At 40.0% G+C, this 17,907-nt stretch overlaps 1 protein-coding gene across 1 annotated transcript in view; it reads left to right on the top strand.

Moving 5' to 3' along the window:
* RTEL1 (regulator of telomere elongation helicase 1) overlaps positions 1-11,570 on the top strand; it is a 43,966-nt gene extending 32,396 nt beyond the window's left edge. The window contains exons 27-34 of the mRNA XM_009706930.1: positions 2,244-2,339; positions 3,907-4,117; positions 5,362-5,499; positions 6,045-6,161; positions 8,045-8,287; positions 9,891-10,067; positions 10,642-10,827; positions 11,455-11,570. Coding sequence (XP_009705232.1) covers positions 2,244-2,339; positions 3,907-4,117; positions 5,362-5,499; positions 6,045-6,161; positions 8,045-8,287; positions 9,891-10,067; positions 10,642-10,827; positions 11,455-11,570 — 1,284 coding nt within the window. The remainder of the gene's footprint in view (positions 1-2,243; positions 2,340-3,906; positions 4,118-5,361; positions 5,500-6,044; positions 6,162-8,044; positions 8,288-9,890; positions 10,068-10,641; positions 10,828-11,454) is intronic.
* The last annotated feature ends 6,337 nt before the right edge of the window (positions 11,571-17,907 follow it).

Raw genomic sequence — 17,907 nt, 5'->3', positions numbered from 1 at the left:
ACTGCTGGCTTGCAGACCGCTTGGCTGATGACTAGTGTGTGGACTCCAGGAGTGCCCATGCAACGTACCTGACCAGTTTGCTTAGGGGAAGAATACCTAAGGGAAAGTGTGGAGGTGTAAGGAATATCTGGGGAATATCTAAGGAGGCCTAAGGGAGACGGATAGAGATGTGTACGAAACAGAGGGAATGTACAAAGTTGAGGAAATGAACAAGGATAGAAAATATTTACCTTATACGCAGCTGATTGAGAAATTGACTCTGTCACCCATGAGCCGCCACAGTATATGCACAAGAACTTATTCTTTGGAAAGCCTAGCACATCTCCAGGGATTTGGTAAGTCAGCTGCAGTATCGTGTTAACACAGCTGCACTGCCTTTGGCATAGTTCAGCATTTCCTTAAGTCAGATACATTGATAGCTCTAACGGCTCGGCAGTGAGTTGGCTCGTGTCCGCTGTCTGTATTCAGCATTACTACTCATCTGTGGCTTGCAGAGAGCTGTGGGGTCATCCTGTGCTGCACCTAAATTGATGACCTCTGGCACCAGAGATCTGAGGAGTGTAGTCTTGAGACATGCAGTGCCCCTGTGGGAGCCAGCTTTCACTCTGAGTCTAGTATTGCACTGATTTTAATAAGCACTGGATTTGGACTGATAACAGCATTGGTGTGCTTTCACGTCTGTCTTCACAATCCATCATAGTTAGTATCTGTGTTACCATTTTTTCTTTTATCAGGGTTATATTGTACCCTTGTTCCCTAGATAATGGAAATTTAGCTGCTGTCATTCTGAAACAATTTGCTTGAGGTGGAAAAGAAGAAAAGAAGCCTTTGTCATCTCAAAAAATCAAAATACAAGAAATGGTTTCTCGATCCATTTGAAGAAAGATTTGACAGTTCCCCTTAATCAGTTTCCTTGTGAGATATGCTGTGTGGAAACTTGTCTTTCAGAAGCCTTATTTCTTCTGGATCAGGCTATTAAAGGTGGTGCCTTTACATAGTCCAGGATTAAGAAACGCGTTTGATTGTTTTTCTGGCTTATTGCATGTATCATAAATGTTTGACTTGCTACTTGTATTCCAATTCTTCATTCCATTACGTGATGCTTAAAAAAAATGTATTTAAATGTGCACTTAAATCATGGTCAGGCTTGTCTGGAATTCAGTATCCTTGCAGTATTATCAGCACACTGAAGGCTGTATTTCTTAGTATCAGCAACTGACTCTACAAACTGGCAAATCTGAGGTTAGTGGCTTAGGGTTTCGTTTATTTTTAGTGGTGGTGGTGTAGTTGTAGTCAGTTTAATTTGACTCTGAAGCTTTGTGATCTGAATAGATATATTTAGAAGTCACAGTGGAATATAGGGGTACTGTTATGTTTCACTGGTTCCTCTCACAAACGACAACACTTCTGTAAATGCACTGATAGTCATGTACTTGCTATGAAATTTTTTTATTGGGCAAGAGCAAAGAAATAAATCACTTCACATACCCACTTTCTCAACAGGTATGTAGAAGCCAACTGGCAATATAGGGCTATCCCACAGTTTCTTCTGTTACTTAAGTGATCGTTTGTATTGTGGTTGATACTGGCTTGATCTAATATTGGAGACTCTGCTGTTTGAGTGGAATTGCTTGCTTATGCCTGCTCACTTCTCTTTTGGAGCTTTGTATATACCAGTATTCCCAGTCACTGCAGTACAAGCGCAATTCTTTGTTACGGGGAATGGGAGATGCTAAAGAGCTTGTAAAGCCAGAAGTGTTTCTGCTACTGTCTTATCCTATCTGCCCTGACATTTTCTACAAGACTCCTTAGGCTTCCCTTCCCAGTACCCCAGGAAAAGCCTGGTATAGGTTTTCTTCAGAAGAGAAGTACTTCGAGGCAGGAAAGTGAAGGGGTGTGTGAGGCATCAGTTACACACAGGTATGTGTACACTCCCAGGGCTACCCTGAAATAGTTAGCTGTATGTCCAGCTTTGCTTAATCAGGAATCTTCACTTTCAGGACCAACTTTGTCTTTGATTTCCTCTGTTTTGGTCTCTCTTTTGGAATTGTCCGGTAGATGATTACCTTCTAGAAACACATATGTGTCCCAGGCTCTGTTGCAATAATTTAGGTTGACTTGTTTCAGTTTCTTGAATGGTGTCACAAACTGGTTTAACAGGCTTTACTACTGGAAATGGCTACAAGAAATGGACAATAACTTTGAAAAGCCTTTTTTTTATTTTTTATTTTTAATTTTCACAGGCACAACGTCTGTCAACACTTTCCCTTCAGTATGAGAAGAGGTTAACAGATGAGCAGAAAGGAGGAAGGAAGAAAATAAAGCTAGTCAGCAATGCAGTATGTGTTTTCGTGTGTCTGTGCTGTCCCTTTGATCTGCAGACTGCTTTAATTTGAGTTGGAAATTTCCAGGCAGATGGATGACTGATGCCAGAACAATTATGGTTTGGGGTTTTTTTTCTCCATATTGTAAATATTCATCAATGCACATCTGAAATCTATTTCTGTCCTGCTCTTTCTCAAATCTAGACATCACAGACCCATTCAAGCACAGGTCCAGGTAGGGCTAGTAGGTAAAAAGAATTGGCTACCTTGTGAACATTGTGTCCCATTCACCAGGTGTGGTGGTTGGTTTCATTCTCTTTGATTAGAATAGAATAGAATAGTTGGAAGGGACCTACAACAATCATCTAGTCCAACTGCTGGAAGAGCCTCAGATGGCGTAACTGACCAGTTTTGTTTGGGTAAGTGATCACATCCTGACCCCACCTGTGGTGGGTCATTGTGCATTATGTTTGTAGTTGTGCATTATTGTTTTACCCTAGCTCCAAACTCAGATAATTCATTATGCAACCAGTTACTTACGAGTCGTGATAAATTCATGAGAATCCCCTGGGTGATTGTGTGCGGCAGTAGTTGTCCAAGGTACTGTCCTAACTGGGTGCTGTCTGTCTGCCAGACTCCTGGTCACCTAGCAAACAAAACTGATAAAGGTGGTCACAGATCCTGAAACCGATAACATCCAAGGTGTAAGGAAGGGAGCGAGGTCATTGCAGAAGGCTGTGTTTGCAGTTTGTTGCTATCTGATGTCATGATGAGTCAGCCCAGCCTTCAAAGTTTGGAGTAAATGTCATTTCTCTCATTAAACTTCCTCCTAAGAATAGAATTGTGCAATAAGACTTGGCTGCCTTCTCTAGGAATATTCCTCTGAAGCAGTCGGTTTTGTCAGCAGAGGAGGTGGATAGCATCACTGCTCTTCTATGAGGGAATGAATGCTCACAGGGGTTTAGAGGGATTAATATTTTAGAAATTGATAGAATAAGCAGCTAGGGAAAATAACTACATTTGTACCTCAGAGGATTGCCCCGTTGATACTGGGTTTTGTCATGAAGGCGCATGACAAGGGTCCAATGGCTTTTATGTTCAAAGTGTGTGAGCACATTGTAATGCACAGTCACTTTCATAAAGGAGGGGTGGTTCTAGATCTTTTTTCAAGTCCCTGCTGCTTGTGATTGTAGAGGAGTGGCATTTCCCAACACAAGAGAGTAATCTGTCTTGCTCATGTGTATAGTGTCTTCAAGGAACGAAAATGCTTGAACACCTTCCATTATTTGTATCTCCTTCTTCAGTGTTTTATGTTTTTCAGTTAATTGGAGATTTCCAGGAGGTAGGCCATTAGATTTGTGTGTGTTCTGTGGCACTGAACCTGGGTTTGTTGTTTTTTGGGGGGAAATAACACATGGATACTGGAGTGACTACCATAATTGCAAGAGATGGGTAACCTGTTGAAAGTGTTCATTGTTATGTGTGCTGACGGAACTGTAAATATATTGCTTCCTTCTGAATTCATGTGAGGGTTAACTCCTCAAGTCATACTATTTACTGAAAAGTCCTCCTGTCTTTGCAGCAAGCTGATAAGAAAGCAGACCTGACGGAGCCAAAGAAGGCCCGAGCTACACTGTACATCGCCACAGTGAAGGAGACCTTAAGTCAACAGAACTATGATCTCTTCTCTAAGGCTCTTCAGCACTACAAGAAGACAGATGACTTCCATGCTATGTTATCTCAAATGAGCTCTCTCTTTATAGAGGATGAAAAAAAGCATATCTTATTACGAGGTATGATGACTTCCCTAGTATATTTATATGACGTGACCTTTGTCTTTTAAATAGACTTAAGTATTTCAGAAGTGTTTTAGATTAGTACGGATCAATCAGGATGATAATCATGAACGTTCATCACTTCTTCGTATCCCCAGATCACACAGAAGATCTTCTCAATCTAATTGTCATATGTTACTTTGCATCTTGACAGGCCTGAAAAAAAAATCACATTCGCTGGAAGCTTGTGTTATTTTAAATTTTGCCTAAAAGTAGTGTAGTTTATTCCCTGTGATTTAGGAGGTAAGATCAAGAGTGTGGTTGTGTGAGTTGGATAGATGCATTCGTAAGAGTTCAGTGTTAAAGCAGTAAATAAGTAGACTAAATATCTAGAGAAATTTTCTATTTAAATAATGGTGAGTATAAAGCAAGTGATCTGGGCAAGCATGGATAGTTTACTGGTGTAGCTGGTATTTTCTTGGCTTTTAACACCTTCACTGACAGGAACCGGACTCCCACCAACATTTCTTCTAGTTTAACAGAGTGTGAATTTTCATTTCCCTCAACTTGTGAGGAAACGGGCAGATTTTTCTGTGAATTTTTTCATCTAAAATAAAAAAGCATAGTTACGCATCTTGTAAATTGTTATGGTTAATTTTAAGGTTAAGGGATGGGAAGCTCAGTATGACCATTTAGTACTAATAGTAGCCACAGTCTGTTTCCCAATTTGCTAGTCTTACTATATAAATAAGAAGATATTTGATCAGCAAATTAAGACCTAAGTCTAGTCTTCAGAAGTAGCAGGCACCTGAAACCTAAAGTTCATTTGATGTTTAGGCTTTTGGTTGGCAAGCATTTTATGGTAAGATGAGGTGTAAAATTAACAGTATATTACTTATTCAAAGTATCAGCCTAGCAGACAGTTTGACCCCACGGTTTATGAGGTAGTTCATGACCTTTTGCTGCAAGTACCTGTTTCACCGAGAGGTAAGCTACTTCATATTTACAGTGAAAAAATTACAGTTAATACCTACTGGTAATAATATTGCTGGAAGTTTGTGCGATAGCTGACCTTTATGTAACTTGTAAGTGTGCTTATTGTATAAATATTAGATAATGACATTTAGATTTTAAGTTATTTAGCTGCACTTTTTATCTTCAAGTTACCTGAAGTCCTGCCATTGTAGGTTTCTGTGGCGCTTATTACCTGTCATGGACTGATTGTTCTTTTTTTTTTTTTTTTTTTTCCCCCCCAATGAAAGAATTTTACCAGTTTGTTCGACCTCAACATAAAAAACAGTTTGATGAAGCATGTTGCAATCTGACTGGAGTGGGCTGTGGCTACAAACCTGAGCACAGCCTCCTACGAGAAGAGAGAGAGATATTAGCCAAGAAAATAGGTGAGGAGCTTGTTTCAGCACTGTGCAGGCAGTTGTATCGTTTGGCCATTACCCAGTCGTAGAGCAAGATGCATCTAATATGTAGAAATGCAAGCATGGAAGGCAATTTAGTTGAATCAATATTGAGCTAAATCCCCGCTTGGCCTGATCCTCTTCCTGTGAGCATATGCAGGTGCCTGAGCATTACTTACTGCATAGTTAATAATGATGCCATTTTATTACAAAAGGGGATTTTACAGATCTATTTAAATCATTAATCTAGTCTGTGGATTTAAAAATTTTGTGTGCGTCTTCTTTGCTACCCACATAGTGCCACCAGAATTGTGAATAGAGAGTAATTATGTCTTTACAGAGCTTGTGAAATCTTTGAAACCCTGGAACAGTAATGTCCTAAAAAAAGCAGGGTGGTAGCTCATCCCCTCTTCTCAGAGAAATACATCTACATCTTCAGGTGTCTTCAGCGTAGAATGGCATACTTTGAAATGCACCATTCTGTGTTCATTTTTCCCTAAGTTCACTGTTAACACGCTGGTTTGGTTTAACAGAAGAAAAAGAGAGTCAGCAGAAAACGACATTCTCAAAGGACTTGTGTGCTCAGCTAAACTCTGGGCTCCACTTGAACCGGGGAGGATTCCACTTGACAACACGACTGAATAGTGCAGGTACCCTTCTTGTTGCATAAAAATGTGGTCCCAAGGTAATAGATATTATGTTGTATTTCATCACTAACTGTAAATTCTCCTGACGGGAACCAATGTTTTTTGTGGTAGGAGCAATGGTAATTCAGAATTTTCAGCAAGGATTGTACGAAAGAAAACACAAAAGCCAATAAATTAAATCAAGGTGGGTATGAAAGAAACTAACTAAAGTCAGAAGTTGCACTAGAGACTGACCTGGCACACGTCAGTGAGGGAAAGGGCGAGTTGAGCACAAGGCTGCTCGGCTTCCTGTTTGTCCAGGGTTCATGAAAGAGCCATTTAAGGAGTGTAACTTTAGATTAGGTCAATATGAATCCAGGTGTGAAGAAGAAAGCAGTTCCTGTTTTGTTATTGGTAATGTGGACACTCCTCGTGTGGACAGTCTGGTTTTTTTCTGCAGAAACGGAGACTAGCAAATGTATTCTCGCAATTGCACATAATCTCTGTATGCATCCCTCTATTCTCATACTCTCCAGTATTTATCTTTGAAGTCAAAGGCTCAGTTATGATTTGATTACAGATCTTCCTGAGAACAGCTGGGAATTTTTTGTATTTCTCACAAGGAAATGAGTGGGATAGTTGGGACAGATTAGAAGTTTTTCTTTAGAGGGTAAAGAATAGTCAAAGGCTAATCTTTTCTTTTAAAATAAAAAAAAGCCAATGTTTCCTGGAAGGCTTCAAAAGCTTTTTATGTATGCAGCTATGTTGTTCTTTTGATTTGTTTTCCTGTTTCGTTTTGTATTTTAAGAACATTTGAACAAAACAGAATCTTTGGTAACTATTTTGTCCTGAGGTCCATGAGATTTATTTTCACAGAAACTTGCTTCCACTAAAAGTAAAAGAGAAAGTAATAGCAATAAATGCATGTACTATTTCTGTTGCTCACTCCTTAAGTAGAGTATGCTCCTGTGAAAGTGTCAGATAGCTGTATGATATGCAATAAAAGATACTATAGTTATAAAATTCACACCCTTGTTTTTCCCCTTTCAGGAAATTGAACTAAGCCCATCTTTTAAAACTCATTATCTTCTTTAACTTCTTTAGAAGTTCTTTAGTGGACAATAAAGATCTAAATACCAAAAGATGTGACTGGTTAATTTAAATCAGTTTCTTATCATATACTTTATCCATATTTGCATATCTGCAATATGCAAACCAGAACTTTTTTCCTCTAAAAGATATCAATCAAGGACTGACATTTTGAACAGAAGTCCACTTGGAGTTTAGCAGGATGTTCATAGCTGCTCCTACCTTCTGTGGTACTCCTGCATTGCTCTTGTGCTACCTTGTGTGTGTTTTTTCAGACTAGTTATTCTTTTTTGATATTCTGTTTTCCTGCTGGGAAACACAGACGCGCGCGCACGCCTTTTCCCCTTCTATTAATAAGGAGTAAGAAATCTATTCTTTAAAATTGCTCTCAACAATTTACTTGCCCTTGTGTCAGGCCAGCATAGTTCGTTAAGCCATCTGTTTAAAATGCTTCTACTCCTTCAGTGTAGCACAAAACCTGATTTATTGCTGACCTCTGTCCACAGTGTCTTCTGTGTCACCTTTTTCTCATTCCCTAGTGACCACCTGACGCATTTCTCCATTTTAAAAAAAGTCAAACAACTCCAGAAGATGCTAAAAGTGATCCCCAGAATTCATTTGCTCAGTTGCCATTTCCAGGAGCAGGTCTCAGCTCTGCCCAAGGCCATGCCAGAGGGAGGTGTGTGGCTGTGCAGGCAGAGTTGGCTTTACCAATTTGAAGTAGTCCAGAAACCCCTTTCTGAATGAATAGAGAAGTCGATACCTGTTTGTCTGTGTTCCTCCGCAAACCCTGCTCACATGCCTGCTTTGTCTCTCAGGGCAGAATGCCAGTCCAGCTCCAAGGAAAGACACTGAAAAAGCTTCAAGCTCTAGGAGAGATCACCACCAGGTCCTCAGGGCTACCTATCTCAACGACGTGAAAAGGGCTTTGAGCAAAAGCACTTACAGCCGTTTCTACGAAGCATTGTTAGCTTACAAGAAGACAGATAACTATGATGGTATGATATCAGTGATAGCAGCCCTCACCACTGAGAGGCCAGAAGACTTTCATCTCCTACAAAGTAAGGGATTTTTTTTTTTTAAATCACTTCTGTTTAGTTGAAAAGAAGATGTAGGTGCTGTGATCTCATGTGAGCAATAATCTTTCACTGCTCATTAGTTTGCAAATTCTTCACTTTTAGGAGAAACATTTAGCACTGGTAATCTTCCCCTCTGCATTTTTTGGTTTAGAAAACCAGATAAATGGAGCAGCAGAAAAGATGTGTTGAATGAATGTCATTCAGAGAGATTAAAAAATGTCAAGGTTATAAAATGTTATCTCTGTTTGTTCAGTTAGAAATTATCCATTAAAAACATTAGGTAAGACCTCAGTAATTCCAGTCGTAACCTTCAGTCAAGCTAACTTCAGTCAAATGATTTAATTACCTTTTTTCCCTCTTCAGTTACCACAAGTGATTGCTCTTCAGAAAAGACAGTGCTGACTGTTGAAGGGGTTCAGCTTTGTTCTCATGACCATTGATTGCTATACTGGTGCTGAGCTCTTAGATCACTTCCAGGTTTTGGGATAAGCAATCACACTTCTCATTCACTATTCTTCTACAGAGCTTTACCTGGGAATATTTATGGAACCATGTCATAATTTAGTATCCTTATCATTCATAATAATCTTCTAGAAATTTCAAGGTGGTGTTTATTTTCTCAGGAGTGGTTTGTTTTGGTTTTTTCCTTTCCTGGGTTTAATGCTGAAAGGATTTAGGAAGCTACAAGTTTTCATAATTTGAAAGCAGGCTTTATTGTTTAAAAAAAAAAAAGAGGAGGGATTATATGCTGGTCTTGATTGCCTTGATGGAGACATCTTGTCTTGTGCTATGTAACACCTCATTTCCACCTTCTCCCATGTCTGGTGTGAACCTCTCTGCAGGAAGTGATGCATACAGCATATGCTGGGAAATGCTGATGTAGTTTTGTTTGTTGTCCTTGGGAAATAACACTAAGTATTCCATTGACCTTGAATAGGTATTATAGTCCCCAAATTTTTAGAAAATATTTTTTTTCTGGTGTATTAACTAGTCAGATTAGTCTTGAGACAGTGAAGAGTGGGAGGGAAATGAGCTATGTGGTACTGTGAGTCATCATCTCCCCCCCCCAGCATTCTTTCTCACAGAGAGTCAGTATCTTTACTGAGCAAATGTTTTTACCTCAGATGACTTTGTGGTAGAATTGTCTGTGCTTGGCGGTAAGTCATAACTGGGATTTTTTAGAATTTCTGTATATCTGTTGTGAATCCTTGTCAACCAAACAGTAACAAAAAATTTCCTTTTTGAGAAAGTGTTTTCAGATACTGTGTATATACCTGAGTTCGCTAGATCAGTTGTCAGGTGAAGGGCTAGATCAGGTATTTATGCTTAACTATAGAGAAGATAAAAATATCAAGGTAAGTTGGAATTATTTGCAATACTAAATACTCATCTGTCTTCTGGCAGGGAAAATGCCATATTTATAAAGTCAACAAAAACATCAAGTGCTCCATCAACCTGAAGATACTCTGAGGAATATGACTGATATTGTTCAGCTTCCAAAGAATTTCTCCCCTCCAAAGCAAGGAGTCTTCCATGGTCAGGCATGTATTTTCCTAGGCATTTGACTGTATTTTCTTTTGGACAGGGTTCTACATGTTTGTGCGCCCTCATCACAAAGAGCAGTTCAAACAGATGTGTAAAGATTTGACAGGAATGGTCTGTGGCGAGGGAGAGAAGCAACTGCAACAGCAGGTGCCAGGTGAAGGGAGCCCTCTGAGCTTGGAGAGCTGGTACACTAAAGGAGAAGACAGCCACATACAAGGTTGGGAAGGAACATTTGTCTGAAGTTTTAGAATCTTCTTTATTATTATGACAGGTAGTGTCCAACAGCCTTAGCTGTGGGCTAGGGCCTCCCTGCACTGAGTGTGTAAAGGAAGATCAAAGCAATTGGTCATGTCCAAACTGTGTTAAAAACCCAGGTGTAAGATAGAAGGCAATGTGAGATGGGGAAGTGCAAGGAAACAAGAAAAAAATTTAGTTCTAGTGCCATTTTCTTTAAACTGTGAAGTGTGTTATGGGTGAAGGCAGAATTTTTGCATCTAAGTGGGGTGGGAGCAGGAGTAGATCAAGATCCACTCTGTCGAGGAAGAATTTCCATGGAACTATTTCGATATAAAGGGGCCCTTTCAGCAATAATGTGTATGTTAGTATCAGAAACTTCTGTTACCAAGCAGCATGGCATAAAAAAATAGTTACCCAAATTGTGGTTTTCTTCTTATACAATGAGAACTTACTCAACTTACTGCTAATTGTGTTTTGCAGAGTCTGTGTATTGTGTTCTGTATTAAACTGTTTTGTATGCTGTTTGTTTGGTTGGGTTTTTTATATATAACCAGATGCAGCCACTTCTAAGGGTGAGATGCCAGAGAAAATTCAAAGGAAGATTTCCTCCTTCTGCTTTAACCAGAAAAGCAAACTTGAATTGCCGAAGACCAAAGTATCAAAAGAAACCAGTAACGTGAGAGGACCCACAGGCTCTGGAGCTGTGCCTATCTTTCCCTTGGAGATGGAGCCAGAGTGTGGTAGGTGCAGGTGAAATTTGCGATGTAATTCTTTAATATTCGGGGAATAAAGATAAGTTACGGAAATGAGAATTATGCTGATGGTCTATTAAATGATGACTGGTTCATGCCTGGTTTTGCTCAGGTACAATAATGATTTAGTGTGGTTTGCTAAGTAGAATTTGTACTTTCTGCCGCTTACCTATGTTCTCTCAAAGTACTTCATTGTCTTGATCACAATGGTGTAATAGTTTCCCGAGAACTTACGAATTTTTCTTGACAACTTCCTTGTAAAGCGAGGATGTAACCTCGGTTTCTAAAGGGGGATCTGAAGCAGTGAGTGAGGTCATGTGAAAGAAATAATGTCACAGGGCCAGGTATTGCACAGTTAAGGTGGTCATTGTTTTCTGGACTGCACTGCAAACGTGTATGCATGAGAATTTCACCAGTGATTACTGGAATTTAGTCATTTCCTCCCTCTCTTTCTCTCTCCTCCTCTCCCTGCCCCTCCTCTCTTTTAGGAAGATTCCAGTGCTCTAACTGCAAATCTGAGGATGATGTGCCTTTTAAATGTCCATTATGTGACTTCACTTGCTGCAAAACATGCTGGGAGCAGTTCTTAAAGGTTATCTTGTTTATTGGTTTCAGTTTTTCCTGAAACTACTGGTAAATTTTGTGCTTTTTGGCAGAACCGCGTGGACAGCCCTGGAAACGGAATTCCTCTGTTTATAGAGAGAACAGTCACATTCCCGATGGAAGACTAACTACTTGTTTCACTATTTTCCAAGTTCTGCAATGTGATTGGAGGCAAACCTCTGCCTTATGCTGTGGTTTTTACACCTTTGCATCTCCTTCTGAGCTGCCTCCACATGTTTTCTCATCTGGATCTATGCAGGCAACAAGCTGTGGAGTCAACTTGAAAAAAATATATTTTTTTGGTTTGGTTTTTTGTTTTTTTTTGTTGTTTTTTTTTTTTTTTTTACATCTGAACCTTTATTTTCCCCATCTAAAAACCTGTAAATCACTGTCATGAGATGAGTCAAATCAGGAACAGGCTGCTCAGGGAAGTGGTGGAGTCACCATCCCTGGAGGTATTTAAGACATGTAGATGTGGCACTTAGGGACATGCTTTAGTGGTGGCCTTGGTAGAGTCAGGTTAACAGTTAGACTCAATGATCTTAAGAGTTTTTTCCAACCTAAATGCTTCTGAATCTATGATTCTAGATTCCTGCTCAAATATCTCCTGTGTTATCCTGTCCTTTGGTTTTCCTGGCTGAGAAAATTGGTGGTTGAAATTCTTTAGGTCAGATGATGTAACTGATCCCATGGTACATGTGTTTGGTAGCATCTTACCCAACATTGGATTCAGCAGCCAGGTATTAATAATCTGTGACTCTAGGTATGGAAGTCTAATACAGAGTTGAGTGGTTCCTGAACATTCCTAGGTGATGAAGAAGGCTACTAATCAATGAAGCTCAGGAACCTCCAAAACTGGTACAGAAGGAAAAGAAAGTTCTTCAACCTGTGAATCTGTAAGCAAGTACAAAATAATCAGTCATTTCAAGTTCCAGAGAAAGGTCTTTTTCTCAGGAAGAAGACACTCTTACGTCAGCTAAATTTAGAAAATAAACAGTATACTAACATCCAAATAAAATATAATGACCAAGACAGTCTTGGTCCAAGAAGACTACATAATAATGTCCAGACTGATGTTCTCAGACATGTATCTCCTGGAGGGAATTCAGAATAGCTGTTCAACTAGATTTCATGCTCAGTCTGCTATGCCATATTTCTTTTAAAATGTTAAAATCCAAAAGTATTGGATTATAAGGAATATATGTCAGAAAGCACAAGAAAGCGAAAGGAAGGCATCTCATATTTGCTGCGGATTGGGCAGTCATACCAATGCCTTGAATAGGCATTACCACCAAATACTCAGTTTTTCCTTTTATGCCAAAGTATAATGGGGATGCACATCTGACAGTCTGCATACTCCACTTCAGAAAAGTCTCTAGGAAAGTCATGACAAGAAATTTACTAGCATGCCTTTATAATCTCTGTTGCTTGAGACTTGAGTTGATTAAGGGACAGAATGAGCTCCCTGGGGAATTTTTTTGGTTAGGCAAGCATTTATTATCCCACAGGGAGATTATGTTATCTCAGCCCATAAATTTTTGTCTTACAAATGTCTGGGGAAAAAACTCCTTTTGCCAGTAAGATGTAACTTGTAATTGTTGTTTCATCAGCTTAAGAACCCACAAAATTAGAACTGTTGTATATTGAGCAACTGTACTGCCCTGTTCTGTGTTGTTTGTCTTGAAAGTGGTAATCCTGAGGTCTGGTTTTCTCTTTAATCCCCAAGTTAATGTGCATTTTCATAACTCATAGATAAATCACAGAACTTGCTTAGCCTAAATTTTTTTTTTAATCGCTCCTTTATCTGATTGCACATCTCTTAGACTGGGGATTAAAATAGTCTGGTCTACTAGATTGGACTGTATTTCAGAGTCACGTACTTGAATGCATCCAGAGGAGGGCAACCAAGCTGGCGACAGGGCTGGCAGGCATGTCCTGTGAGGAGCAGCTGAGGACTTTGGGTTTGTCTGGTTTGGAGAAAAGGCAGCTGAGGGCTGACCACATTGCTCTCTGCAGCTTCCCAAGGAGGGGACGTGGAGAGGGAGGTGCTGAGCTCTGCTCCTGGGATCCCGTGGCAGGACGCATGGGGGCGGTTCAAAGCTGTGTCAGGGGAGGTTCAGACTAGATATTAGGAAATACTTCTTTACTGAGAGGGTGGTCAAACACTGGAGCAGGCTTCCTAGAGAGGTGGTTGGTGTCCTAACACCCTTAGTAATGTGCTTTAACTTTTGTTCGGCCCTGAAGTGGTCAGGCAGTTGGACTGGATGATCATTATAGGTCCCTTCCAACTGGAAGTATTCTTTCTGTTCCATTCAGATATGCAATACAGAACCATGTTTGGGGAAATGAGTCATTCCCCATGGGTCATTTGTTATTAATGACTTCCATATTTGCCACTTACCTGAGTAATCTTGCTAGTTACAGTGAAACTTCATCCCATGTTGTACCAGGTGATGGCAGAGGAAAGAAAATATCTTGTGTTTTTCTTAGAAAGGTGAATCAGAGCTTTGCTTTGGTAGCGTACCACAGCCCTGTGAGGTGAATACAGTCTTACAATTTGTAAAGATCAGGAAAGACAGGTATAGTTTGAAGCAAATAATCAGAACATAATAGCAGACACACTGAGTCAGAGTAAAGATCCGTCCAACCCAGCATTCTGTCTCTGACAGTGGCCAAAAAAGGATGACTAGGAAAGAAGAATATGGCAAGCATCAGTGATGAATCTTGCAGGTAATCTCTCAGCCCCAAAGCTATTTGCAGCACAAGAGCTCCCTGAGCTGAAGGTTGCTTCTGTATATAAAGAAACTTCTGATGCATTTCCATCACATCGTCCAGTTCCCTTTGAACACGAACTTGTCATCCGTGTCCCACGGCAAGCACTTTCACAGCTTAGCCAAACGTTATGTGAAGAACCATCTCATTTTTTGTTGTCATTTTGAATCTGCTGCTTGCTTGTTCAATTGAATGCCCTGCTCATTTAAAAAGGACAAACAAAATATTCTCCCAGTTCTCAAGAAAATGCATCGTGGATACCCTGTCTTTCATAAGTGCACCTTTGCAGTCTTTCTGCACATACCAATGGTGTGATCCATTTGCCTCCTCCATAGACAACATACATCAAAGGCCTTATTTCTAAGAATTTTTTTTTGCTTGCTTTGAACAACAAACTGTTGGGTGTGGGGGATGCAAGAAGCATGTTCTCACCAGCTGAGACCTCTTGCTCCACTGTTCAAGCACCCTTCAAGGCTCGGCGTGACTGATATTCTATAGCCTTTGTTATGGAGAACATGAAACTACGTGGTCTCGTCACCTTTTCTTACCTTATGACATGCTTTTCTAGTGATGAACGGTTCTCAGTATACAATAATGTTTGCTTGCTTATGATAGGATTCAAGTGTAGTTCAGTTAATGAAAAGTCAAATATCCTGTGGTTTGGGATGTTACTCGGGGACTGATACAGAGAGATGCTTCTCCCAGTGATGAGGCCAAACCGCGCTCTGCTAGTCATGCAGAGGAGAAGGAAGAACAGCTTGGTTGAGGGCACAGGATTGCAAACAGGAAGATTATTCCATGTTTCTCTGAAACCAATCCCAGAGGAACCGTCTCCTAACGCTTCCATCCGCATTCCTACCCATGCTTGGTTGTACAGACAATTGACTCCGTCGCAGCAGGGGCTGTGTTCGTGGTAGAGGGACCCTCACCAGCAGGAAATGAGCAACCATGTTTTTTGTGGCTGAGCTCCGAACTCTCATCAGATGGCATCGGGCTTTGTCACCACTGGCCTGGCTGGATTTGAAAACTCATCTTTTCTTCTTTGCTGACAAGTTACTCACTACGTCTCTTCAACTCAAAAGCACTTTGCATATTGTCCTACGAGGAAGTGACTAACAACTTGTCATTCAAAATGCAATTACTTGGTTTGTGCAAATTGTGGTATCTCTTCCAATTTGTTATTTTACTGAAATAGCTTAGTGGTGGGGAGAGGCAGTGAATAATTTAGGAATGTTTTAGAAGCTTTTGGAGGAGCAGACAGAATTCCCTCCAACTCGGGTATTAAGAGGGATTAGTGCTAGTGCATGTTGGATGATTTTCAGTGCACTAGGGGAAACTTTGCAGAGGCTGTGGCAGCATACGCTGCTTTGCGTTTTAGTTTTCTGTGCAGAGGTCTATTGCTGCTTTTCAATCTTTAAATGCATCATTTATTCATGCTCTTTTTGCAGGTCTTCCAGAGAGACTGAGTTGTTCTCATTTGGGCCATCTGTAATATGGGCAAATAATATGTATAAGATTTCGCAATTATATATTACACTTAAAATTTTCAGAGCTCTTTGACAAATCACTGTCTGCTGGGAGGTAAAGTGAGTTTTCCTCTCCCCCTCCATTTATGGTATTTCAATTAATGTTTCTAGAGTCAAAATAGTAGTGCCTGAGCCTACTTTGCAGTCTACATCTTTTGTTGCAATGATTAACTTCCATACTGCAGAGAAGCCTGCACAGTGCCACCGATGTAGGTAACCATCATTTTTGCCTACTGAGCTGGCAATTTTCTCACAAAGATTAATTTTCTTAAAATTTTTTTTTACTATCTCACTTCTGAGATAAGCAGAGCATTTTAGTTGTACCAGTAATTTGCAAGATATGAAAAGAACAGTTGGGGTTCATCTGCAGGTCAAAAGGCTAAAGACCAGACTTTAGGGAAGAAGCAAACTGAAACCTGGGTGGAGAAATGGTTGCCTCATGTACCCACTCTTCTGCTGTTAACCGAGAAAGGTACAGGGTGGTATGAAGAAACAAATGTGCTTGGTTCCCCTACAAAACTCTTGGTCATGACCACACGTGTCACCTATGTCCTAGTATGCCCAGGAGATCACTTCCTTCTCGTCTGTGCAAGAGGAAGCAGGAGTTCAGGGAACTCATCAGCCATCTTATGGGATTTTACTAATAACAAATATATCTGTACTTCACAACAGCTCTTGCAGGCTCTGTATTTCCTCGTTCCTGTATTTTAGTCCTCCAGATATGTCATAAATGTAATTAATCTGAGACAAGTGCTGTAAAGTTTCTTGCTACTTCACTGTAAGGCTTTCTTTTTCCTTCTTTTATTATTAGCAGTTAAATAACTGACTGCACGATAACACTGTGCTACAATACAGTACAATAGTAGCTACAATATCTTGGGGACTGTCAAATGATTACCGTGGCTTATAGTTCATATTGAACAATTGCAAACTTGATAGAGAAACCTAATGTGTTATCTGTGTATTTTGTTCATTTCTTTATATAGATGGTGAAGAAGTGCCCGGATTGCCACAGTGATGTGAAGAAGCAGCGATTAATCCAAGTTTTCTTCTGGTCATAATCTCACTGACAAGAAGGACAAGTACTCTGTATGACCAGAAGGAAATCAACGCGCTCTGGCTCTCAAGCTGAACGGAAGCAGGATGAAGGTTTATTTAAATATCTTTGATCTTTGGCTCTGGATTACATGCTGTGCACCGACACGTATCCGTATCATTTCTTCCTGCAAAGGTGATCAAGTCTGAAAGGTCTCTCTTCAGCCACTGGCAGGAGACAAAGCAGAATATTGTCTTCTGTTGGAACTAAGAAGGTTAATTTCTTACTTATTTTAGCCTGTAAATTCTACTTTGGCCGGCCACTCTTAGGCTGAAATTTTATATCCTGGAGGTGGCTGTCATTCATGGGCCCTTCAGGTACTATCAGATCCTGGAAAAACCCTAGCAATAGTACTGCAGTAGAACGGAGCTGGCTGAGTAAGGAGGCCAGACTACCCATCCTTACTGCACTGGTGTTCCTGGAAGAAGTGATTCACATTCACTGTTTAGTGTTTGGCAGCAGCTACTGTCTCCCATAGCAGAAGATACTGAAAGGACAATTTTTTTAAAAAACAAATTCCAGTGGTTGGATACTGAGCAGAAACACTCCGTTGCATCCACTGTGCACCCCAAAGCCTGATTCCTTCCATCATGCTGGGATTTTTTGAAACATGTTTCTAAGGAGGCTTTATTTTCTGCTCAGTACTGATATTTCCGCTATGCCAGTGTTCTGTGATGTTTACTTTCCCAGAAGAAAAAGGAAATAATTGATTTAAAACTTTAGAATAATTCAAGTTAGATGGACTAAAAAAAAAAATTCCTTCATACTTCCACTCTCTGTGAGTAGTGGATATAAGTGGTTAACCTGAAAAATTGTATCAATTTTAAATCTTCAATAGCTGCTGTAAATTTAAATAAAACCATTTTTGTCTTAATTGGATTTTGTTTGATTTTTTTATTTTAGTTTATTTTTTTACCAGATATAGAAACATAGGTTATTAAGTCCCAGTGGTCCTGGTAGGAGTAAGTGGAAGGGTTTATACTGTGGAATTTTTGACACTTGAATATTTTTGTTTGACAAAATGAGTAAAGGGTTGTATTCTCACTTGCTAATTAGTTTTGGAGTTCCTGT

This window comes from Cariama cristata, unplaced genomic scaffold (genome assembly GCF_000690535.1).
Source record: "Cariama cristata isolate BGI_N322 unplaced genomic scaffold, ASM69053v1 scaffold19350, whole genome shotgun sequence".
Lineage (NCBI taxonomy): Eukaryota > Metazoa > Chordata > Aves > Cariamiformes > Cariamidae > Cariama > Cariama cristata.
This window is presented reverse-complemented; position numbering and strand designations above follow the sequence as displayed.